At 39.7% G+C, this 24,620-nt stretch overlaps 1 protein-coding gene across 2 annotated transcripts in view; it reads left to right on the top strand.

Moving 5' to 3' along the window:
- The window catches only part of LOC122667554, a 69,406-nt gene that overhangs the window by 41,086 nt on the left and 3,700 nt on the right, over nucleotides 1–24,620 (top strand). For both annotated transcript variants that reach the window (XM_043863877.1, XM_043863878.1), the window contains exons 15-25: nucleotides 12,689–12,790; nucleotides 12,885–12,974; nucleotides 15,974–16,049; nucleotides 16,141–16,237; nucleotides 16,373–16,442; nucleotides 22,534–22,713; nucleotides 22,832–22,954; nucleotides 23,074–23,157; nucleotides 23,332–23,516; nucleotides 23,614–23,752; nucleotides 23,849–23,908. In XM_043863877.1, the coding sequence (XP_043719812.1) occupies nucleotides 12,689–12,790; nucleotides 12,885–12,974; nucleotides 15,974–16,049; nucleotides 16,141–16,237; nucleotides 16,373–16,442; nucleotides 22,534–22,713; nucleotides 22,832–22,954; nucleotides 23,074–23,157; nucleotides 23,332–23,516; nucleotides 23,614–23,752; nucleotides 23,849–23,908 (1,206 nt within the window). The remainder of the gene's footprint in view (nucleotides 1–12,688; nucleotides 12,791–12,884; nucleotides 12,975–15,973; nucleotides 16,050–16,140; nucleotides 16,238–16,372; nucleotides 16,443–22,533; nucleotides 22,714–22,831; nucleotides 22,955–23,073; nucleotides 23,158–23,331; nucleotides 23,517–23,613; nucleotides 23,753–23,848; nucleotides 23,909–24,620) is intronic.

Below are 24,620 nucleotides of genomic sequence, written 5' to 3'. Positions count from 1 at the left end.
AGGCTCTTTGGAGGCAACATTACCACTGTTAGTAGTGACAATAGGAGCAGGGTGTAGTAGTCTGTAGGGCAGACCTAGCAACAGTAGGAGCTTGTAACATCGCAGCCCGACGAGTCTCCTCTGTATGTATCATGGCAAAGGACTGGTTAAGTGTAGGAAAGGGAGTCTAGTTCAGCACTTGCATTCTAATAGGGTCATACTCCACATTCGAATCAGCCAAGAAGTCATACACACGGATACTGTCGACGTGTTTACGGTAGATAGCAACATCAGTAGGTGTAGAGGGCTGGTAAGCAGAGTAATGATCCAATTGCTGCCACAAGCTCTTGAGGGTAGCATAGTATGTAGAGACAGACATCTCCTTCTGAGTGAGCTCATTAGCCTTCTTGCGAATCTCATACACTTGGGCAGCATTCCCAACACGCCCATAAGTCTCCTTGGCAGCACTCCAGATCGCATGAGCTGTCTCCAGAAGCATGAAGTTGTCGGACAGATCCGGTTGTATAGATTGCGGCAGGTATGACATCACCATGGCATCATTGGACAGCCACTTCTCTTTCGGAGACCCCTTAGATGGCATAGGGTTGATCGCAAGGATATATGGCCAGTCAGCCCGCGATCAGCAATGGTCAAGTAGGTGGTCCGAGACCACTTGAGATAGTTGGAATCAGCAAGTTTGATTGGAGCTGAAAAAGGAAGGAGGTCTGTCCAGGGCTGCCCAACTTGCCCAGAGGTTGCAGAAGAGGCATCCGAGCCTGTCATGATGAGTCAAAGAAATGCTCCTACACAAGAAAGTAATTGCTGAAAAGAAGGAACAGGCTGAAAAAACATGATCGAGTATTCTTCAATAATGATAGAAGAAGTCCGCAAAATTTAACACCAATCGGAGAAGGAGAACTAGAATAGGCAATTCATCAAACACCTGGTGAGCACCTTTGTAGGCTGAACTCGATAGCTGAGATGTGAGATGCCTTGAAAGAGTGAACAACTGAGGGCAGAAACTGAAGTCGAGGGAAGCTTGAAAGGGTAGTAAATAGCTTCGAAGAAAGAAGCACCCAAAGGAGCCCAGCAGTCCAACACCAGAAATCGATTGGAGGCAGTTTTTGAACAAAATACTGAAAAAAAATGTCGATTAGAGGTTAGGATCTGCAAAGAAGGGATGGGAAAGGTTGATAGTTGCTGGTTAGTGTCGCAAGGGAAGCTCCAATCAAGGGAAGATCATCCTACAGCAGGTATCAAGGCTGAATCTTCAAAACTTGGAGAAACTTAAAAAACCGCAAGGAGAAATGCAGCAACTATCGGGCATAAATGGAGTTTTATGTCATGAAGAAGATGAGGTGATTTGAAGGGCAACACTAGATCATAAAATCACCTCAATCGTGCTGCCCTAAGGTAAAGGGAAAGAACGAAGTAGAAGAAGAGAAAGAAGATCGAAGAGAAGAGGGAAGAAGGGAAACGATGGAGGGAAGGAGGTGGGTTTTCGGCCTTGGATCAGAATAGGGTTTTAGAGTCCTGCTTTGATACCATGTTAGCGAGACAGAAATTGAGTGAATGGATTGAGTGAGTTGAGTCTCTCCTCAGCCTCTCTATATAGATTTCATTAATAAGGACAGAATTACAAGAATACCCTTCATAGCCGACTATGAAAGCTAAGAAGAGAAATAAAGAAACAAAATAACAAAGGAAATACCCAAGGTACCCTTATCGGGTTACATAACTTAACAATATATATATATATATATATATATATATATATTACCACCCACGCCCAGACACAGGGGGTGAAATGACTGCCCCACCCCCCCATAATGCCAACACGTGTGCTCTCATTGGCCCCCACGCGCGCAAGGGCCATGCTCCCCCACAGAGAATGCCAATGATATATATATATATCACAAATCCATATGAACCTGCAGGAACAAGCACCAAAACCAGCCCAACAAGGTTGTGGATTTGACTGCTGTGAGAAGCAGCCTGGTCTGATGATGTGGCAAGTTTTTGCTGGTTCGATGGAGCATCACCTAAGGCAGCCTCAGCCCAAGCCCAGAGTGAAGCATGAAGAAGTTAAAAGACTACACTGTTCACGCACTGTTCACGTGAACAGTGACACAACCCATATTTTCCTTGTGTGGAGATACTTTTTAGAAGATTTTGTGGGCCCATCAACTGGAGAAAGATTCTCTCCTAATGCTGCCATAGTTTAGTTTCTATTTTCAGTTTTAGAAAGTATATTAGATAGCTTCTAATTTCACTTTGTTTCTATTTTTGTTTCCTTGCATGTTTAGAAGGCTGGATCTATAAAGCCTTGGTTATTTCTATTTTTCATTAGTTGCTATTTTACTATCTTCTATTTTGGTTTTAGGAAGTTTCTATTTTCTACCTTCTATATTGTAAGCTTGCCTAAGCTATTAATAGGCCCCCTATTGTAAGGAATGATAAGATTTGGAGAAAAGAATTTTTAGGCCTTGTGGCCATCGGTTATGGGAGAAATTCCATGTTTCAACAGCTGAGATAGCTGTGGGTGAGAGACCCAGGCTGAGAGAGCCATTCCCCTACCCCCCTTCTCTTCTATCTTCTCTATATCCCTTTCTTCTTCTTCGTCTTATCTTTTTTATGTTCTTCTTCATATGCAACAGAAAGGTAGCATTAAAAAAAAAGGATTCACAGTTTTAATTTGTTCATCCTTATTGTGTTGATCCTGGCTGCAATTGATCTCCCACTGGTTTCCCTGGTTTGAGGACCCTCCGCTGGTTCTGCAGTTACCATTAAGAGTTAGTTCAGGTTGTTGGTTCTCTTCCGTTGCTCTACTCTTAGAGAAAATCTTAGTTGATCTGCAGACATCAGGAAGGAGATATTGTTTGACTGAAATTTCAAGTTGAATGGTGCTGCCTTAGTTGAGTTCTCTTCCATCTTGCTGGTTTTCTTCCATCCTGGTTCTCTTATCGCAAGGAAGAAGAAGAGTTCTTCTTTCGTTAATGTAGAAAACCTAGGACCTGTAACCAGTAACCTTAGAGTGGAGAAAAAATAGAAGAAAGAAGAGGAGAAGAGTAGCTGCAAGGGGAGGAGACGTATGTGTTAGTTTGCTTCCTCCCTCAAGTATCTTATTTATAATAAAACCATTACAATCATAAAAGGAAAAGGAAACTAAGCCTAATCTAAATTAGGTAACTAACTTAGACTAGGAAACTGACTCCTAACTCCTAACAATTAAAGACATAAAACAATAAAGGAAACCATAATGGACTCAACCACAATAGGGACACTCCCCCAATCTTGGTACACTTCTCAACACTCCCCCTCAAGCTGGATTATACAAATAAAAGAACTCCATAACAATGCTAACACTCCCCCTCAAGTTGGCGCATACAAGGTACTAATGCCCAACTTGAACAAAATGGGAAAAAACTAAGGTGCAGCAGAATCCAGCTCCCAAATAAACCTTCAAGAACTTGAAAAAATAGATCTTCAAAACTTGGACAGACATGATCAGCAAACCGGTACTGGAATGTCTTCCAAAAAAGGCAACTTTCAACGATCTTCAATAGCTATCCAGTGATGAATCTCAAATTGTCATAGTGACATAGAATCGTGAAGTGAAATAACTAGAGCAGCAAGTAGCGAAAACAAACTGAATCAGGCAGCGGAAAAAAACTGTATCAACCCAACTGAAAGTCCTCTCATAGGCAACAAATCGCCCCCTTACGACAAACTCAACCCAATAACGAAGGATACCCAATGGCAATGGTGGAGAAAACTGATCTTCTATGTTTTGCACCAATGTTCTTGCACGTTCTGCGTTCTGCAATGTCTGTAGGTGTATTGTACATAATCCCCCCCTCACGTATAGTACACGTGGACATAATAGAGATGATGTAAGAGATGGGGCAAAAACATAATATTCCAGAATTTTCCGAAGGTGCTATGGGTAAGTAAAAAAGGAAGGAATGGAAAAAATTGTAATTTACCAGAAGTTTCCAAAGATGTTATGGGTAAAGACCAAAGGTATGGGATATGAAGGGAATTAGAATTATTGACAAAAAAAGGATGGCATGGCTGTAATTTGGTGGAAATCCACTTTTAAATACAATCCAAGCCAAAGGGCAAACTGGTAATAAACCAGAATTTTCAAAGGTCAATTGGGTAGTCAAATAGGGGAATGGCAGAATTGCAATTAAGTTGAAGTTTATAATGGGATGGCAGAATTGTAATTTAAGTGAAACCCAAATACACATAAGCAAGGCCAAATTTAAGGGAGGAGGGGCAATCTGGTAATACACCAGAATTTTCAAGGGGGATATAGCAATTTGAAGAAGCAGTGGGTAAAAGGGTAAAATTGGTACGTAAAGAGGAGGTAGGTAATGAATGAAATAATACTTAAATCAAAGGGGTAATATCGGGAATAAGAAAGAAAAGGTGAAGTAATGAAAGGAGGAGTTCCTCTTCTTCCTTCCACGAAACCAGAACCAAGGCGGGGAGTTGTGCCTCTTCAGATCGAGTTAGCACCCGTGATTCACATTCAAACTTCGCAAAGTCTCAGATTTAATTTTGTAACTCACAGCCCTCCAAATCCAACTAATACTCTACCAAACCAGCAATATTTGCAGAAGAAACAAAAAATCCTGCAACTCCAATCTGGCGGTAGGGCTCAGAACCAGATCACTCCAGCGTGAGCCAGAGGTGAAACCAAGGGGATAACCAGGCCTTCTTGGCGGTGTTGCCTTCATCAATAGAAAAACAAAGGTATGCTGGTATTCAGGAATTAGAAAAACGACATACCAGATGCAGAAATTCTATTTGTAAACACCTCCGGATCAAACCATCTCTAGCACCAAGCTGCAGGAGCAGAACCAAGCAAGTACCAATCTCGCAACCGAGAACACAGGAAGAAGAATTTCTGGAAACTTTATCTCACGGACATCACGCATCCAACAGGAAACGTTAGCTCACGGAAATCTTCTTCAACCCTCACTGAACTTCAAGAACAAATCGCTGCCTAATAGAAGCCATTGATGGAGTCATCGCTTAGGGCAGCAGCAGAAATCGAGCAAAACGACAACAGCAGAGATTCGAACAAAATAGCAGTAGATAAATTGATGGAGTTCGATTCACTTCTGGTATGAGGAATTGCAAGATAGCAGCCACATGATTTTTATCAACCAGTAGTAATGATAGCGGTAGCAGCAGTAGAAAAGACCCAGAAATCTTCCAGCAGATTCGACACAACAACAAATAATCTTCCCTCGTCTAGAAAATTGCAAGGCGGTAGAAGAACCCCTTGTTCTTCGGGGGCAATCCTTTCGACTTATCGGAAACCACCTTTCGAAACCAAATTCATCTTCGATGATAGCAGCAACCAAGGTTCGAGAACTCGGGTCTCGGTGGCATCTCGGCTAGGCCAGAACCGAGTCGAAGCCGAGATCTCGCCGAGATCTCGGCGAGTTGGTGCAATTTTTTTTTGGACTCGGACCCCAACTCGGTGGGTTGTACACATATTTTGGGTCCGAAACTTGGTATCCAGCCTATTTCGGCCATTTAAACACAATGGCATGCCCAGATTTGCCAAAAAACAAGTCCAAATATGAGTTTCACTTTGGACCATAGGTTGGTAGGCGACGAGTCGTACTAAAAGTCTAAAACAACATAATCTATATATAATTTAGTAAAACATAGCAAATTAGCAATCAAAACATTCTAATTAGCACACATCAATCAAAACATTCAAATAAAATGTACATTACATCAATGTTCACTTAATTTGTTACATAAAATGAGATTGAACAAGAAATTCATCCCTATATCGATCCACATATAATTCCCATGTCATGGAATTGCTATAGTGTTGCAAATAGTGTGACACAGCTTCCATATAAGTCTTCTGATCAACATATACCAATCTCCCTATCTTAGGGTACATGGGAGGCGTTGGTATGAGGTGTAAGATCCACTGCCATCTTGTCATATTGAGTTTGAGGCATGTATGACCGGTTTGGGACTAGGAATGTATGCCCAACACCGACCTAGAGCTTTGATCGTCATACTCACCGGACGCCCATCACGACCATAGGCACTATAATCGAACCGGTGCTCGCTGGCCATAGTCATAGCCATGATGATGCTTGAGATGATTGCCATGACTGATGCTCACTAGTAGTATCTATACTCATGCTTCCGAAACTTGTAAGCATGGTGTTCATACTGCTGTTGTCCTCCTCCTGAGCATATGACTGATGTGAGTGTTTGCGACCCTTCTTTCTGTTGTATGTTTTAGGGTAGCCACCATGGTCTTGATCTTGAGTGGCATGCGTAAACTGAGACTCACCGGTGAAACGCACAGGGTCCTCCTGCGTTCCAACTTCTTGCTCGTACTGCTCGCGCATCCCCTCATGACGATCATCATAATAACCGCCACTCCGCATGCCACTAGCAGCAGCAGCTTCACCACCATCACCATCACCATCACCATCACCATCACTAGCATCACCAGTGTCATCACCACCACCATCATCATCATCAGCAGGACTTCCTACAGCAGGCGGCTCAAAAGGTTTCGGTGACTCTGCATGTGCACGCCCCTCTTGCGTCGACATATATTCATCAACATCAGTGCCGGTTAGAGACGCAATGGTGGGGTCGGGCCTACCCCCAGATTGATCCATATCAGGTGTACCACGATCCCTCACCCACTGGAATAGGGGATCCTCATCGTCATCAGAGTCCTCTTGAAAAATGTTGGACAGTTCAATGGGTTCTTTATCATTGGCCTCAATTCCTTCACGTATGTGCCTCATCCTTAATCTCATATTGTAGTGCACATACACAAGCTGCTCCAGTCGTTCGCTACCCAACCTATTCCGCCTCTTTGAATGTATCAATGAGAATGTACTCCAGTTGCGCTCACATCCGGAGGATGAACAAGTTTGTGAGAGCACTCTCACTGCTACCTTCCTCAGGTTGGGTGAACTTGTACCATAAAGCACCCACCAGTCGGCTGCATTACAAATATAGAATAGTAAGAATATGTACATTATAAAGAGATAAATTATAATTCATAAATGTAATATCATGCCACCTACCAGGGTCTGACTTTTGTCTACCCTCCACTGCAGCTAGTCGACCGAAACTTGCTGAGGCCTCTCTGAAGTATTTGATCTATTTTCAATATGAGGCATTAGTATTTCCTATTTAGTAATTACATTCATAAAACCAAAGTGCCAAAGTCCCATACTCTCACCTCATCGTTCGAAGCGACTTGTGTCTTTGGATGGGGCTCCAACTTCGAGTAACACTTGAACTCGCCTCTAACAATTCTATGTCTAGCCCAAGATCATGGGAGTAGTGATACTTTGGATTCAAATAGTATGCTGGTAAAGTAAACACCACAAATATGATTTGTTAGTGACTTAATCGCTTTAATGCCTTTAGGGTTTTGAATATGTAAATGTAAAAAAGTTATAACATTTAAAGTATAAAGTATGTTGAACTCACCAGCCTTATGCAATGGATGACTCAAGTGCTTCTCCCACCGCTCATTAATGATGTTAGTGTAGGACTTTGCACTTCGAGGTATAGCAGCTCTAACCATTTCCTTCATTTTTTGGATGGCAGCATAAATGTGGCCTAAAGTAGGCTTCTTCTCTGTATCAACCATCCTCGATCGCCACCACCGGCTCTAATATGCCAACCACTTTCCCAAGTCCTTCCAAAATCCATCATTTGCAATGGTCTGTTGTGCTACCTTTGCTTCTTCTGACTTAGAACCTTGCCAACCAAACCATTCATGACTTGCAAACATACACCTTAGACCTATCGTCTTACTCTGAAAGCTCTTCAATGCAATGTAATTGGTGGCAAATCGAGTGACACCAGGCCTCACTAAATCTCCATTGCATTTCTCCCTCATCAAGGCTAAAGCATAAGAATGGTTGTACACAAAAGTTGTCACTTGTCTTGCCCTATTTACCACACCCGCCACCAAAGTCTTTTTCCCCCATGTCCTTAACATTAAATCAATAGAATGGGCTGCACATGGGGTCCAAAAGAGCCGGATCCTCTTACTCTTCTTATTCATCAACTTCTCTCCAGCCTTTTTATAGTTGGAACCGTTATCCGTCACAATTTGGATAACGTTCCTTGGTCCTACCTCCTCCACCACTTGCTTCAACTCCTTATACAAGTATGTATTAATAACCATGGATCACTTAAAGTAAGGTATTCAAGACTTAAAGTATGCTATTCATAACTCTTAAACGTAATGTCAAGCTACTAGAACTATGAAATAACTATATCTTATTTATCCCCTAACCCAAGTATTTATTTGTTAATTAAAAATAATATTTTGAATTTTTTTTAAAACTATTTATACCTTAAAGTATAAGAAAAATATAATGTAATGATGAATTTGACACCATTTGAAGTTGAATATTATGTACATATGTTGTACATAATTTTCCATAACCAATAAGTATTTTTCCTTAATATTATATATATTTTTTTAATTTTTATAATATATTTATTAAATCTGAAAAATAAAATAATTTTTTTAATGGGTGAAAATAAAAAATTAATCCATGGGGCTGTAGAGCATCCCAAGTAGTTTAACATATATCAAAATCATTTTCAAACAATCACTATTCATCCTATTTTTTTCATTTTCTTTTTTCAAATAAATCATTTATTTTTCCAGAAATTATAATAAATAATTTATTAACTGAAAAAAAAATCCGACTCCATGAAGTGATAGATCGGGCAAAGATGTTCAACATATATTAAAACCACATGAATCTAACAAGGATTACAAAATTTTTTTTTGGAAAAAATAGATTTGGGGAAGAAATAGAAAACACCTTTGAAATCTTGCAAATAGGTGATGATGCTCCAAATTGGCACTTGAATCTTCACTTTGGCACTTCAATCTAACTCCAAACAGTGCATTCCATCCAACAATCGAAAGAAAGAAGAAGAAATTTGAAGGAGAGGTTTTTCCCTTGGTTTAGAGCCTAAGAACTTCTTCTGCTCTCTCTTATGTTGGAAATGGTTTTTGGGTGAAAATTGGGCTAAATACAACTAACTAGCATCTTTGGGCCCAGCCGAGATCTCGCCGAGATCTCTGCGAGATATTGGTTTTTTTGTACTAAAAAAACCATGATTTTCACCTTCGAGATATCACCGAGATCTCGGCGAGATCTCGAGATCTCGGCGAGATCTCGGTCGAGAAATTGTAGTTTTTTGTACCGACTAGGAACTCGACTCGGTTTTGCCCAAAACCGAGAAACTCGGCGAGATCTCGGCGAGATCTCGCGAGTTCTCGAACCTTGGCAGCAACTGGAAATTGATAGAGTAACAGACGACAGCGAAGCATAAACAGTAGTGGTAATGATTGATTTTCATCAAATACTCATCTTCAGTATATTAAACCCATACAAAATCGGAAAACTAAAAACGACTCTCAAACCGGCAACTGGTTAGGGCTCTGATACCATGTAGAAAACCTAGGACCTGTAACCAGTAACCTTAGAGTGGAGAAAAGAGAGCAGAAAGAAGAGGAGAAGAGTAGCTGCAAGGGGAGGAGCCGTATGTGTTAGTTTGCTTCCTCCCTCAAGTATCTTTTTTATAATAAAACCATTACAATCATAAAAGGAAAAGGAAACTAAGCCTAATCTAAATTAGGTAACTAACTTAGACTAGGAAACTGACTCCTAACTCCTAACAATTAAAGACATAAAACAATAAAGGAAACCATAATGGACTCAACCACAATAGGGACACTCCCCCAATCGTGGTACACTTCTCAACAGTTAATTACTCCTATGTTGCACTTCCCATATTGCCCTCCCATTCACCCCTAATTTTGGTCATGTCTTTTAATTGCTTTCATTCCAAGATTCCCCCCCCCCCCCCCAAATTAAATGGTTATTCCTCCTATATCCTATTCCATATTCATCTACTAGATTTCCCCTTTAAGAATTCTTTCAATTACCAAAGTTCAATATCCTTTGAAACTTCATATTAGTTAGAGAATTGCCACCGCTTTCTTGTAGTTGGATTTGAATTGATTGGGTGGGCCCATAGTGAACCCAAAGTGGGTTTTGTGACCTGGGTTCCAAACCACAAACTTTATTTTGATGCAAGCTCATTAAGTAATCTGAGTGAAGTAGGCACTGGGAGGGTGTTTAGGGCAATTGATGGAAACATTATTCATACTGTTCGGGGTTTGTTGGTGTTGCAGATACAATTTCTGAGTGATATAGATTCATAATTTACAGTTTGGCTTCTGATAGGATGAGGGTGACATTCAGCTAGTAGTCCATGGATCGTTTCCCGATCTCATTTTTTTAGCTGGGTCTGTATCAAGGTATCTCATTTCATTGGAAACCAATGTGTAGCAGCAGTTCATTAGATGGTTAGTTTCATTTATGATCTGAGGTCCTCCTCCCCTTCTCTCTTCAATCATATAATGTCACTGGATGAATCTCCTTTAGACGTGACTGGCTGAACTTGATAAAAAAAAATAAGAAATCAGCATTTTCCCTGTAACTTAGGAATTGCTCTGATAGGTTAAAAGTGGACCAGAAGTTGTTGGATAACCTAGAGGGGGGGGTGAATAGGTTATCTTAGTGGAGATCTTTTTCAATTTTTACTACCTTTTCTTAAATTAACAAGATATATAAAATGGTGCAAATAAGAATAAAGAAGACAAACATTTATAGTGGTTCGAGTCTACATCCACTCCTCTCAACCTTGAGAGAATTCCATTAATCTTTTCCCTTTTAGTATAGTAGGTGGGGAAAACACCTTTTACAAATCTTTTTACCAGGATAAGAGGATCCTTCAATCTTTTAAGGATAAGGAAATCCCTTACACACAACCTAAGTACAGTCTAGGTAAGTGTAAGAACAACCTTACTCATCTAGAGTTAACCCAACTCAAGAGTAAGAAAAACAATTAACTAAAGAAATAAGAAAAAAGTGTTACCTAGGCAAGAAGTATGCCAACTACTTCGTGCAATGCAAATGTAGATATGCAAATATGAATGCAATAATGTTTGACCTTTTGGAGATTCTTATTAGAAGTGATTCTTCAATAAAGCAAGGTCTTGAACATGAAGTCAAACTAGAATGATGGAGAATTCTTCTTGACTTGCAATGATGGCACAAGGAGCTTTGAATTGACTTTTTCACCTCACAATAAAGTCTTATTTTGGGTTGTAGTGATGGTGAAAAGGTCTGACACGTTTGGTATTTATAAGCATCATTTAATGCTAAAAAACCATGTGTCAAAATAGCTTAACGGCTAGTTTTTGGGTTTGCCGGTCGACCGCTGAATGTGACCGTTGGGTGTAATAGAGCTGTTGGGACTTGTCCTTGTCCTGCTGGTCGTCTGGTTAATCGACCGGTAGTTGTTGGGCGACAGGTTGAGCTACCGGCCGAAACCAGCAAGCTTCTGTTTCCAGCAGTCGAAAATGCTTTGTGGGCCAGTCGACCGGTGGATCAACTGCTTGCCTGTTTTTGTCCTTTTTGGTTGTCTGTCTCTGATATACTTTTTCCTAACCTTTATCCATCTTATGCCTAAGGTCTCTAAGGTCTATAAATCATCTCCTATGGTCTCTAAGCATGTATGCATGAATGATATGCATTTTTTCATTAAACTTCATGATGTATGCTTCTAGCTATTACATAATCTTCAACCTTGGGTCTTCAATACTTCCAATCTTCAATCTTCTCTTTCTTTTGGTCTTCTTCAAGCTAAGGTTTGTAGCTTTCATACTTTTCTTTTTGTTTGCTTTCATTTCTTCTTTGAGCCTTCTGCAAGTTGTTAGTATAATGGTTTGTTCTCTTTGGCATATGTTTGTTATCATCAAAATTTATAAAAAGGGATTTAGATAAAATGTGTATTTTCCAACAGTTGTTTGAGAATTGGGATAGTTTGGGCATGTACATTGAAGACCATCGGATGAACAAGGGGTAGGCCAAAAATGACATTGGGGGGGGGGGGGAGTGATGAGGAAGATGTCATATGGATGGCTTTAGGTCAATGACAATGACAATGGTGACTTTATTTGAGTTCAATGTAGGATTCGTGTAGCCAATCCCATTTAGTTGGATAAGGCTATGCTGAGTTGAGTCTACATATAGACATACACATACATTAATTAGAACTGTGGGTGGATTAGAAAATATCTTGACCCTTGATGGACAATGTTTGAACTTTGTATTACCCTATTATTGCAGTTCTCTTATTGCTTAATGATATGAATAGCATGTAATTTACTTTCATATAGTACCACTACTCTTTTCCCGACGTCCATTTGTTATTTTGTCATCTCTAACGTTCATTATCTTTCTTCTCTCACACAATATGGGTACATGTGTGCACACTCACACTCACTCTTAACCTTGATGATCTGTATGCCCCTCATGGTTTATGTTTTGTAGCTTGAGCATTCCACTAAATTTAAATCAATCTGACTTCCAAGTCACCATGTAATTCTGCATACCATTTTTTTTTATAACCTTGGATATAAAGGAAGTGTTTAAAGAGGTACCTCAATAGCTTAAGGTTTCAGGACAAGTAAATTTATGTTATCTTTCACCATTTAGATCACTGTGCACAAGCATAATAACGAACTGCTTGCTGGTTACTTGGTTCGCAATCCTTGAGTAGTTAAAATAGATGCTTGAAAATCATGCAGGATAACTTTGGTAAGCTACATGAGAGAAGCAAAGACATTCCAAAGGTGATGAAGCAACTAAGTCGACTTTTCCCAAACAAAGTGACCATTCAGCCTCCACAAGTATTACACCTGATCCTAGTATATAGTTGTAATGTTTTTGTATGCTCTATTTCATATTTTCATTTTAGAGTGATATTTCTGGTAACTGTGGCAGGATGAAGCCCTACTCTTGGATTGGAAACAGAAATTGGATCGTGATGTTGAAACTCTGAAAGCACAGTCAAACATTGTTAGCATTCATTCAGTAAGTGGGACCCAACAGCTTTGGAAAATATTCTTGTTGATTTTCTATTTATGCAGTTCTGTTTGTTTATTCAGCCATCTGCTTATTCTCTTTGTCAAGTTCCCCGTTTTTTGAGGGCATTTATGTATTATCAAGTTTGAATGCAATGCTCCTCAATATTTTAAATAAAAAATTAATTTTAAATTTCAAAAAGTTTAGTTTCAGAGAATCTTCATCCCTCTCCTCCAAAAACAGTGAAGTTGTGTGCACACACACGTGTGTGTGTGTACTTTTTTCTTTCCTTTTTTTGGGTTGTGTGTGTGTGTGGGGATATTATATGTGCCTGTGTCTACTTGAGAAAGTTAAAAGTGAATGCATTTATTATTATTAGCTTTTTCTATATTTGTTGAGAGATACTATTTTTTTTCATACATTGATTCAAAAAGGTAACACAAATTAAGAATCAAAGGGAAGTTGCTGGGGAGTTGTCAGAATACTACATTGCAGGGTCGTGGCATTTAAAAAGTTTTTACTAAATGTAGAGAAAGCCATTGTTGATTATATAGGAAAAATTTCTGCTTTGGGTCCAACAGGTCACATTTGGGGTCCACCAATGCAGAAAAGCAGGGAATAATATTTTAATGGGTATCGCTGTGTTATTTGGATCTAAGTTCGCTCTGATGTTGTGGATTTTCTCTCCTTATCTTGTCTGTAAGATATTTTCTTGGGTTATCTTCTGCTTGGGTTGTTCAGAGTCTAGATATGTTCCCAGCTTTGATGAACTTAATGATTCTGAATTGATATTCATGTAAGATCAAGCCAAGGGTGGACTGTGCCCTCACTCACTGCTACCCAAATTCTCATCCTTAAATCCTGCCAGACAATATTAATTCGTTTTCATAACCCAAAAGCTGTTCTCAAATCTGTGTGTGTCTGTGTGCAGAGATTAAGCAATTTCAGTTGGCACAATTGTTCATCGAAGATTTGGATCATGTTCCCTTTAGTTGGTATTTTGAATTGATAATTGCCATCCATCTGTCATAATCCAAATCTTTTGTTTTGTTTTTATTTTTTTTTTTGGAAATTTTCATCGACGCCCCCTCTGTTGGACCATGGAATTAATGCCACCCCACTAAGGACCAATATATCAATTTGGGCCCAAAAACTAACGGAAAAAGCCTTTTAACTGTTAATTAGTGATGTCAGCGGGTTAGATTTTTTTTAAAGACTATTTTGCCCCTCCCCTTAAAACAAGTGAACCAAGTCATCTGACCAAAATGCCCTCTATCTTCCCCAAATCGTTTCCCCAAAACCTGCAACTCATCTACCCAAACCTACAAATGGATTCAGATTTAGGAAAAAAAAATTCAAATGGATCTTCCCAAGGACTCATGCTCACCTTTGATCGAAAGGAAGAAGAAATCGAATCGAACCAAGAAGAAGGGTTTTGAAACCCTCTGCTCTCTTCAGATTTCTATATTTTTTTTTTCATCATTCATCTTAAAATCGTTTAAGGTTTGATTCAACATAGAAGAAATGGAAAGAGGGAATCAACACTTGTGCCTGGATGCTTTGGAGTTAAATCGCCACCAACTGCGGCTTAACCCGACGGTGCTCCGGTTTTCAAAAACCACGACAAACAACAATGAAACTTCGGTTGGTGTCCATTTGCCGGAAAAACAACCCAAAAAAATACCCATTCCTCCTCATTCGGTTACATAACCCACCCTGTGACTTGCAGAATTTTTTTTTTTTAATCTGCAGGTAACCGGAGAGGCTGGCGACCGCAACAAAACTGGTAAAGGGGAAGTCCGGCTGGGGCTGACCCATGAGACATCACGGTTATGGCAGCCTGGCTGCCCAGATTTTTTTTTTTTAAATCTAAACAGGTACAGGTTATCAGAGAGAGAGCGACTTCACTCCGGCGACCATTTCTGTTGCTGCCCTTTAACCAATCACCCTGCTGTCCGTTAATGGCAGCCTTGGCTGCCTCTGCAGGTTTTTTTTTATTAAAGCGATCACAGGTCACAGGAGGGAGGATGACCTCACCCCGGCGACCATCATTGCCAATCTTCCTGTCCCTTAATGGCAGCCATGACTGCCTTCGTAGATTTTTTATTTTTATTTTTTTATACTCAGACAAACAAATGGCCACTGATTTATTGGAGGGTAAATACGACAGGGGCATGGAGTCGGGGACGAAAGCTGCCGGAGCGAAATGCAGGTCAGGGAGGGAATGGGGTTTCGAGAGGAAGAGTGGATTCCCAAATTTATGTTTTATTCCAAATCAACACTATTTATGTGTTCAGATCCAATGGTTCAAAAGACACCCTTGAAAACCCCAACCCCTTTTCTATTTTATCATTTGTTTTTTAATATTTTAGTGTAGAGGGTAGTTTAGTCATTTCCATTACACACAGTTAACCCCGCTTGTTTTTGGGCCCAAATTGATATATTGGCCCTTAGTGGGGTGGCATTAATTCCAGAGTCCAACAGAGGGGGTGTCGATGAAAATTTCCCTTTTTTTTTAATGTTGTGGTGTAGAAATACTTGCTTTCTGTCTACATGTAAAACATTCCCTACTAGTCATGGTAATGCATCTTTTTTTTTTTAAATTGTTATGCTATCTATTTGATGCATTTAATGACAAGGTTGCATCTCTTAATATTAAAATGGGAGGCTGTCGTTGGCATAAATAAAATAGTTGCAGTATTGACTGTTATTTTGGAATTTTGCCTATCCCCCCCTCCCCAAAGAAAAGGGAAAGATCCCCAACCAGAAAAAAAAGAAAGATTTGTCTTGCTGCCTTGCTTCGTAACCATCATAGATTTCTGATGATATTTTATTTCAGTTAAATGTTGCTTCAAAACTTAATTGGTGAGATCTCACCAATCTGCCTCTTTATTGCTGTTTGCAATACCTCTAAATTTATCTTTCATCCTTTCTGGACCACTATGTTGATCTTTGTGGTTATATTGGGTGTTTTAAGTAATGTAAACAACCTCACTTCATGTTTTCAGGTTTTAAACCGAAATAGGTTGAAGTGCCCTGACCTTGAAACACTCTGCATAAAAGATCAGGCCCTCACAAGTGAAAGTCAGTACTGTCTTCTATTTCAACATGAATCTTTCTACTTAAGAACTAATGAGCTAATCTCACATTTTGCTTTTGTTGTTTGATTTTACAGATGTGGAAAAGATAGTCGGTTGGGCATTAAGTTATCAACTTATGCACGGCGCTGAAGCTTTGACCAAAGATGCTAAACTTGTAATTTCCAGTGAAAGGTAATTGTATGATAATCTACTAATCTTGAATAATTTATTTTCATTTTTAATAGATAAGCTGTCTCTTGAGCTTAAATCAATGGGCTTTGTGAAATCTTGTCTGCTGGCTTATTAATGCTACTCCATGTACTGCAGCATTAGGTACGGGCTCGAAATTCTCCAGGGTATTCTTAACGAGTCTAAGAGTCTGAAGAAATCACTTAAGGTAAACTTATCATTTAACTATCAGTATCCATAAGTGAATTTAAAAGACTAATCATTAGAATGTCTGGATGCATTCAAAAATTGTGATACGCCCAAGGTTCGAAATTTCGTTTCATTTCGCCATTTTGGTCAGGTCGAAACCACCTTGTTACAAGATCAAAACCTTGGAACCAGATTAGAGAGAGAGAGAGAGAGAGAAGAAACAGATCTGTTCAAAGAGGAGAGGACAGCCTGCGGCAAGAATAGAATACCTTGCTGCAGGAATGCTCCCTCATATATAAATATATATATATATAATGAATCATGAAATATTCAAGGTTCAAAAGACAATACTACCCCTGTGCCCTCATGATTCTACATTAAGGCTGGACAATAGAACCGAAAATCCTAGAAAGACAAAAATACCCTTAAATTAACACACCGAAATACTGAAATTTCAGCGAGATATCACTGAAATGATGTAAATTTTGCCAGCTTGTTTTGTTTTGCTGTTTCAGTGAGCAAATGGCCATAGTAGGCTCTGATAGTTCAGGGAAACATTGTTTTAGGCTAAATAAACATATGTAAACCTTCAAAAGGCAAAAAAAGTGACACAAAGTGGTGTTTTGGATTTGCATTCTTGGTTGGCAGTAAACGTTGAACCCTATGGTTTACCTGATGTAATATTTGTATTCTTCACATTGTTTTAGTAGTATTAGACATAATAGGCAAGTAAAACAAGTGAATTATGCAACCATGGATGAAGGAACATTTATTGATTAATTATTTACAAAATAGTTTTAGTAGAAACTAGAAACTACAAAGTACAGTGAACAATTCATAGACACATGAGTCCCAAGTCTTCCATGGAACCATGCCCCAACAATACAATACTATGATTGTCTAATGATATAAACTATGACATGCTGGATCGAGTCCACTCATGGTACGATGGAGCTGATGTGCATTTTCCTTTGACTGCATGATAAATGCATGCCAAGTCATAGTGTACGAGAAGAAACAAGAGTAGTTCTTTACAACTGCCTTGTAAACAGCCTCATCTACATACAATAGGTAACCTATCCTAGAGTATAGGTCACCATAATGTGAAGAAACAGCCACTGAGCCACTTTCAAAAGATGGTGACAGCAGCTTGTATGGTTGGTGGGCTAGGTAGGAGAAGAAGCTGTCGACAAAGGACGATCCGATATATCCTTGTGACTGGGCGTCATACTCAAAACTGGGAACAGATGAAAAAGATGCATGCTCCCCCCATGTTAGTGAAATGACCATATGCATTGAACTCCAACCAGCTGCTCTCTTCGGTAAAGGATAGGGCACGTCTGTGCCCACTTCCTCTATTATTCCCTATACTCATACCTCCAAGAGTGCTAGACAAGCTATCAATGTCTATACAATCAGCCTACTTATCTGGTTGGAACCAGTGACGAGGCCCTCTCGTGTAGCCTGCAAGTGTTGAGGATGGATGTGCACCATGGTCTGCATCCTTTGTGGCATGATCAAATGGGTCTCCCTAGTGAATTGAATCGGCCTTGGTTCCTGCACCTCCTCTGCCTGGTCATACTCCTCTCGAAGTCCCACATATCTACCACCATAATCATCATCATCATCGCCGCCACCAACATCATAGTCATTGCCATCACCTCCATGAGTAGACGGTGACGGTACATGAGTCTGACCACTTAAGGAAATGGACTAATCAGGGTTCTCCTCACCCCTACCAGGTGAGGGATCAAACGGTTGGGGTGTCTGTGAGTGTATCCAATCCTCTGAAGCTTTGTACTCATCCACGTCAGCACCATCTCACTAGCTATATGAGGGTTAGGCCTACTCCCAGCTTGATCTTTCACTGGCTTACCTCTATCCCTCACTTACTCCACCTAGGGATCCTTATCTTTTGACTTGATCTGGAAAACGTCGGTGAGCTCAATCTGGTTAGTGTCGTTCTCCACACCCAAGCATATGTGCTGCATTTTCAGCTAAGGTTCTAAATCTTGGTTTTGACCTAGGTTTCGACCAGCCAGAAACCGAGATTGTCTCGGTTTAGACCATATCTCGGTCGAAACCTGGTACTTTCTCTAGGCTCACTGGAACCTTGGTTTCGAGGCCCAAAAGTTGTTTTTTTGCCCTAATTTTCGTTGTGCTGCCTATTTTTGACATGAACCCAATCCATGCATTAGTTTCACATAGAGAACACTCCAATTAATAATTGTATTTTTTACCCAAGTTTGATAGTGTATATTGTTCTTGGACATGGTATCGAATAAGGTTTGACCGGAACATAACTACTTCACTATAAATCAGATTTAAGCAATGTTAGATTTGTTGGAAAGCTTTCCAACAAAGCTTTCAAACAAATCCGAGATTGCTTAAATCTGATTTATATTGAAGAAGTTATGTTCCGGTCAAACTTAATTTGGTGTGCGCAATACTGTTTAAAATTGCTCTGAATGGAAATAAATTTTTAGACAACAAAACTAATGTATATCTTACTGCTCTTTTGGTTTTTAGTAATGTTTTATCATATTAAGATTTATGGAATTTTTAGATTTGAGAAAAACCCCAACATTTAAAAGTTGAAAATTACATCTACTGTCGAAAAAATACAGTTTTTGTTCTTGAACTGGGGGTTGACTTTTTGTCCTTTAGAATTTAATTTTTTAACTATTTTTATTGGATTTAAATAGGAGCGTATTTGCTTATTTATGAATAGTATCTTCAGTAAATGAAACAACAAATATAAAAACATTTACTTAACTGATATTTGGCATAAATAAGTGCCTATCTTGGTTTTGAGCCAGGTTTCCTTAAGTTTTGATGGGGATAACTGAATTTAAACTCCCCCTTCAACTCGTCTCGGTCAATGAGACGTTGGGAACATAATAGGTTGCACCTCTTTGAATGGATGAGTGAAAACGTACTCCAATTTTTCTCACAGCCAGAGGCGGAACATGTCTAGGACAAGACCTTGATTTCTATCTTCCTCAAATGTTCTGCCAAACCTCCATACAACACCCACCATTCAGCTGCATTACAACAACTAAACATGTTATTTGTATTTCACAAGTTCTAATACAGATGTAAGAGAATAAGGCACTGAATTGCGTACCAGCATCAGAAATTGCTTGGCTAGCAGTGGCGGAGGGGGCTCCAAAACTCCCCAAACCATCCCTGAAACTTTTAATCCATACCCATTTGGAAAATTGTTAATGCTAGGAAACCATTTGGAGTAATTATTATATTCATAAAGAGCTACAAAACTCACCTCATTGTTTTTCAAAGCCTGTAGTACACTACTTGGCAACCACTTCACTATTTCTAGTAGTTCCGGATTCATCCCAAGTTTATTGCTATATTAATACTTGAGGTTTAGGTAATATGTTGAAATTTTTTGTTTCTGGTAATAATATGTTGAAAATTGACATATAGAGATTGTCAATGTATAATAATATATTCTATAAATGAGAATATAATGTACATTAGACAAGTATAAAAAAAATATACTCACCAACCTTATGTAGATGCGATCGTTCATCATATCCACAACAACATACATGTGGGCTTGAAAGCAGAGTCCACCATCCTCAAGACCGAGACAACTGGGCCTAAAACTGTCGCTACCTTACTCAATTGAACCCAAAACTTCTCAGATACAATGGTTGCCTGTGCTGCCCCTACCACCTGGGGAACTGGACTCCCTCCATCCAAACCACACCTCAAATGCACATAGATCTGAGTTCAGCATTCTTCGCCTCAAAGCTCTTAAACGCAATATAGTTTGGGGCGAATCTCGTGAAGTCGGGCCTGACTAAATCCCCTTAACACTTCTCCCTTAGAAGGTTCAGTGCAAATCCATGGTTGTAGACGAAGGTGCTCACCTGTCTCGCTCTCTCAACCATGCTCTGCACCAATTTTACCTTCCCCTTGCCCTTCAACATCAAGTCAATGCAATGGGCTGCACAAGGGTCCAGAAGAGCCAGTACTTACTGGTATTCATCAAATTCTGACCGGCCTTCTTGAAGTTGCTTCCGTTGTCCGTCACAACCTGGACAACGTTCTCAACTCCTACCTCCCCAACCACCTCCTTCAACAACTTATAAATGTATTTTGCATCATTTTTCTCCCACTCCCCTTCAGGTCATCTATATACTCTTGAAGCTCCCTTTTCTGCTGAGGCAAATACACATTCATCACCTAGTATGCGGTGGGCCCCTTGACCCTTGGGCCATCCTCAACAATCACATCTAGCATTGTCTTAACTGTAGTGGTGTTTGTTGGGATGCTGTGGAACAGCAACCACTTAGACACTGCCCGCCCAACCATCCACTTCACATTACCCCTCATACCCTTCAATTTACGGTGCTTGTTGCCTTTTTCCCTATAGATGCCAAGATCCTGCTCTAGTATGGGGTCCTGTCGTAGTGGGACCACTGGAGGAGGTGGAGCTGCCCTATTACTGTGTGATCTCCTGAAAGGGACCACAGGCTGCCTAGACAGACCAGCTCCACTACCACTACCACTTGCCCTGGATGGACCAGCTCATCCCTTAGAATGTTGTATCTATCCTGCTCCTCATGAAAGGTGGCTCTGCTTCTTACCTATGCCCACCGAAACTCTCTAGCCTCTGCCTCTATTTGCACAGGCACATACACCGCATCATCATTGTCGCCATCACTATCGTCATCCCCCTATACTGTGCAGGTCGCATGATCTGCCTCCTCAAATTCTATCCTCGCCTTCTCCTTTTATGTCTTCCTTTGATTCCCTCTCATGTTTGCCGCTATGGCCCTAGCAGCCTCCACAGGTACCATGGGTAATGTAGCCACATCTTTGGCATTCCCAGTCAAATGTTGTTTTAATCTTGTGGCCCCATCTCCCATAATCTTATTGTGATAGTGGCTACATTCTGTTTTTTTTGTCACCACAACTGGCACTCCTTGGAGCCATGCTATCTCTCCCCTGCTTCTTCCCCCATTGCCTCTCTTGGCAGCCATTTATCTCACATCTTTACGGTTGTGTAAAGAAAAGAAGCCATTATTAACTGAGAAACATCAAACCGGAACCACTGAAACGACTATGTAGCTACTTATCATTTTTCCCCTAACCCTTATATTTTTTTCTCATAATTAAAAATTATTTTTAGAATTTTCTTTCAATAAAATATTGGTCTTTCTTTTTTTAAAAAAAATAATTTTTGGGAAAAAGTTGTTTACCTGAATCTGTTGAATGTGGCCAAATCTTCCCCAGTAAGCAGCAACTGATCTCTTTGGCAAAAATCCAACTCACAGCAGTGTATTCCAGTAATTTGAGGCGGTGATGTAGTAAAAGTCCAAGAAAATCAGTGTGTTCTCCCTCTCCAGGTCGAAACCAGCGAGTTCTGGTTAAAATTTCGAGCAGAACTCGCGAAAGGATGCTTTTATAAAGGATCCAATATGTCATTTCGGTGAAATGGTATAAACAATACCAAAATTTCGCCTGAAACAGTGTATGGTTTATGTTTCGCCTCTTGTTTCATCTCGCTGGCTTCAAAATTAGCAAGATATCGGTGATATTTCGAACACTGGATATGCCAAGCCCTTGGCAAAAGTATGTAAAATCACTCAAATACATATGGTATACTTGTTTCAAGGGTTAAATGACTATATTTCATATGCTAAGTACATATATAACTGCTTCAGCTACATATATCAAGAACTACTGTATCTAATCAGTGTCTTTATATGAATTTGAGTCACCTACGTTCAAGAAGTACGTACAATGTACTATATTATTTTAAAAAGATACAACAAAAATATGACATCTTCATTACTCTCATTTCGATACAACATATAGCAACTGGTGGCATCTTATATGTTTGATACTCTTGATACCAATTGCTATTAAAAGAATATTGATTTCCTCGTTAGTATTGCATTGTAGGCTGAAAACTGATACATGTTGAACAGTATCATGGAAAAGAATTGATACTTTATAACTCGGAACTTTCCCTTAAGTGTGGTAGTCTTTCAACACAATGAGTTTGCATTATATTCTTTCCAAGAAACTAGGGTTTAATAATATGTTCCTTGGGTTTGGACCTTGAGGTTTTTCAGGATGTGGTCACTGAGAATGAATTCGAAAAGAGACTTCTTGCTGATGTTATCCCAGCAAATGATATTGGAGTGACTTTTGAAGACATTGGAGCATTGGAAAATGTAAAGAACACATTGAAGGAATTGGTGATGCTTCCTTTGCAAAGACCAGAACTGTTTTGCAAAGGGCAGCTGACAAAGGTCAACTGCCTTCTAAGTTTTTATTTTGTATTTATTTGTAAGAATGTATTATATAGCATTCTGATGTAGAGCTAGTATGCTATGTTTTGTGGCTGAATCATGGTTACTCTGTTTTCAGCCTTGCAAGGGAATACTGCTGTTTGGACCTCCTGGTACGGGGAAAACAATGCTTGCAAAAGCTGTTGCGACTGAGGCAGGTGCAAATTTTATCAACATATCTATGTCAAGTATTACTTCAAAGGTATTACTGCAAATCTGGTTGGTAGTGTCCCCTCTCTCCAGTTCCCCCCCCCCCCCCCCTAGTTGGGATGTGGGTGTCTTCTCCTTTAATCAGACGATGAAAACTGATGTTACTTGCAGTGGTTTGGTGAAGGAGAAAAGTTTGTGAAAGCAGTGTTCTCACTAGCCAGTAAAATTGCTCCTAGTGTTGTTTTTGTTGACGAGGTTAGTTGAGTGCATTGATGAATTCTTTTTTCTTCTACTGGTAGATGGCAATTTTAGGTCAACTAATGAACCTTTAATTCCTTTTATTTTGTGGCGAAATACAGCTGTTTATCCTGCTTTTTAGTCTGTAGTCTACATCATCCAGATTATTTTTCCACTTTTTCCTTTTCACAGGTTGATAGTATGTTAGGGAGACGTGAAAATCCAGGAGAGCATGAAGCTATGCGGAAAATGAAAAATGAGTTCATGGTAAATTGGGATGGTTTGCGTACGAAGGACAAAGAACGTGTATTGGTACTTGCTGCAACTAATAGGCCTTTTGACCTTGATGAGGCAGTTATAAGGAGGCTCCCTCGCAGGTAAACATTTAAATTTTTTAAGGTTGCTTTGATAGTCCTTTGTAAAAAAAATTGTTCTATTGGTTTTTCATGTCTAAGTAACTGTGTCTTTCTGCAGGTTGATGGTAAACTTGCCAGATGCCTCCAATAGAGAAAAGATTCTGAGAGTCATATTGGCAAGGGAAGAAATCGCACCTGATGTTGATTTGGCAGTACTTGCAAATATCACTGATGGATATTCTGGAAGTGACTTAAAGGTTCGTAGTTCTTATTTTCTGGCTGTCAATAAAATCCCTTAAAAAGAGAGTACTGTGTATGTATTGAATTTCTTCTAACCAATCTTTTGATTTCAGAATTTGTGTGTTGCGGCAGCACACTGCCCCATCAGGGATATTTTAGAGAAAGAAAAGAAGGTTAGTGTTATGTTCCCACTGCCTGACTGTCATTTATGAATTAAAGCAACCCATATGTTTCACCTGTATTGCTTTTGATTTGCTATATCTAGTTTGGAGAAAAGTTCTATGCATGGGATGCAGGGGCCACACCCAGACACATTGGGGGCAGAAATGACCACCCAGCCCCCAATGTACCAGCGTGCGCGCTCTCATTGGCTGCCGTGTGCGCATGGCCCCTGCACTTCCATGCAGAGAACTTTTCTCCATCTAGTTTTTATGCCTCTCAATATTGTTGATTATGATTGCATACAGTGTTTTATGGCAATTCTGCTGCTGCAGTATTCCTGCTTCATCGTGATCGTTTTATGTTGTAAACAATTACATTTGTTGGAAAATTAGAGAAAGAAAGTTACAAGATGTAAAATACATGTTTTATGGTTCAAGGGCTCTTTACGCCATTTCTAGTTCTCCACACATTACAAAGCAAAAGGGTGCATCTTCCAAATGATTGTTGAGAGGTTATTTGTCCTGATATTGTTAATGTCAACTAGATTTCTTTAGATACACATTGAATTTCAGACATGTATGTGGAGTTGAGAAATTACATCCCAATGGGAAGTCGGGAAGTACAGTCAACAATAAAAAAAGCAAAGAAGATGATTCACTGTTTCTTGGGCCTTTTTACACGAGTAGCTCATGCTGGGAATCCTCATGCATGAATGATGAATCG

The sequence above is a fragment of the Telopea speciosissima genome, chromosome 7, assembly GCF_018873765.1.
Source record: "Telopea speciosissima isolate NSW1024214 ecotype Mountain lineage chromosome 7, Tspe_v1, whole genome shotgun sequence".
Lineage (NCBI taxonomy): Eukaryota > Viridiplantae > Streptophyta > Magnoliopsida > Proteales > Proteaceae > Telopea > Telopea speciosissima.
The sequence above is the reverse complement of the archived record's forward strand: the minus strand, read 5'-3'. Positions and strand labels throughout refer to the sequence as shown.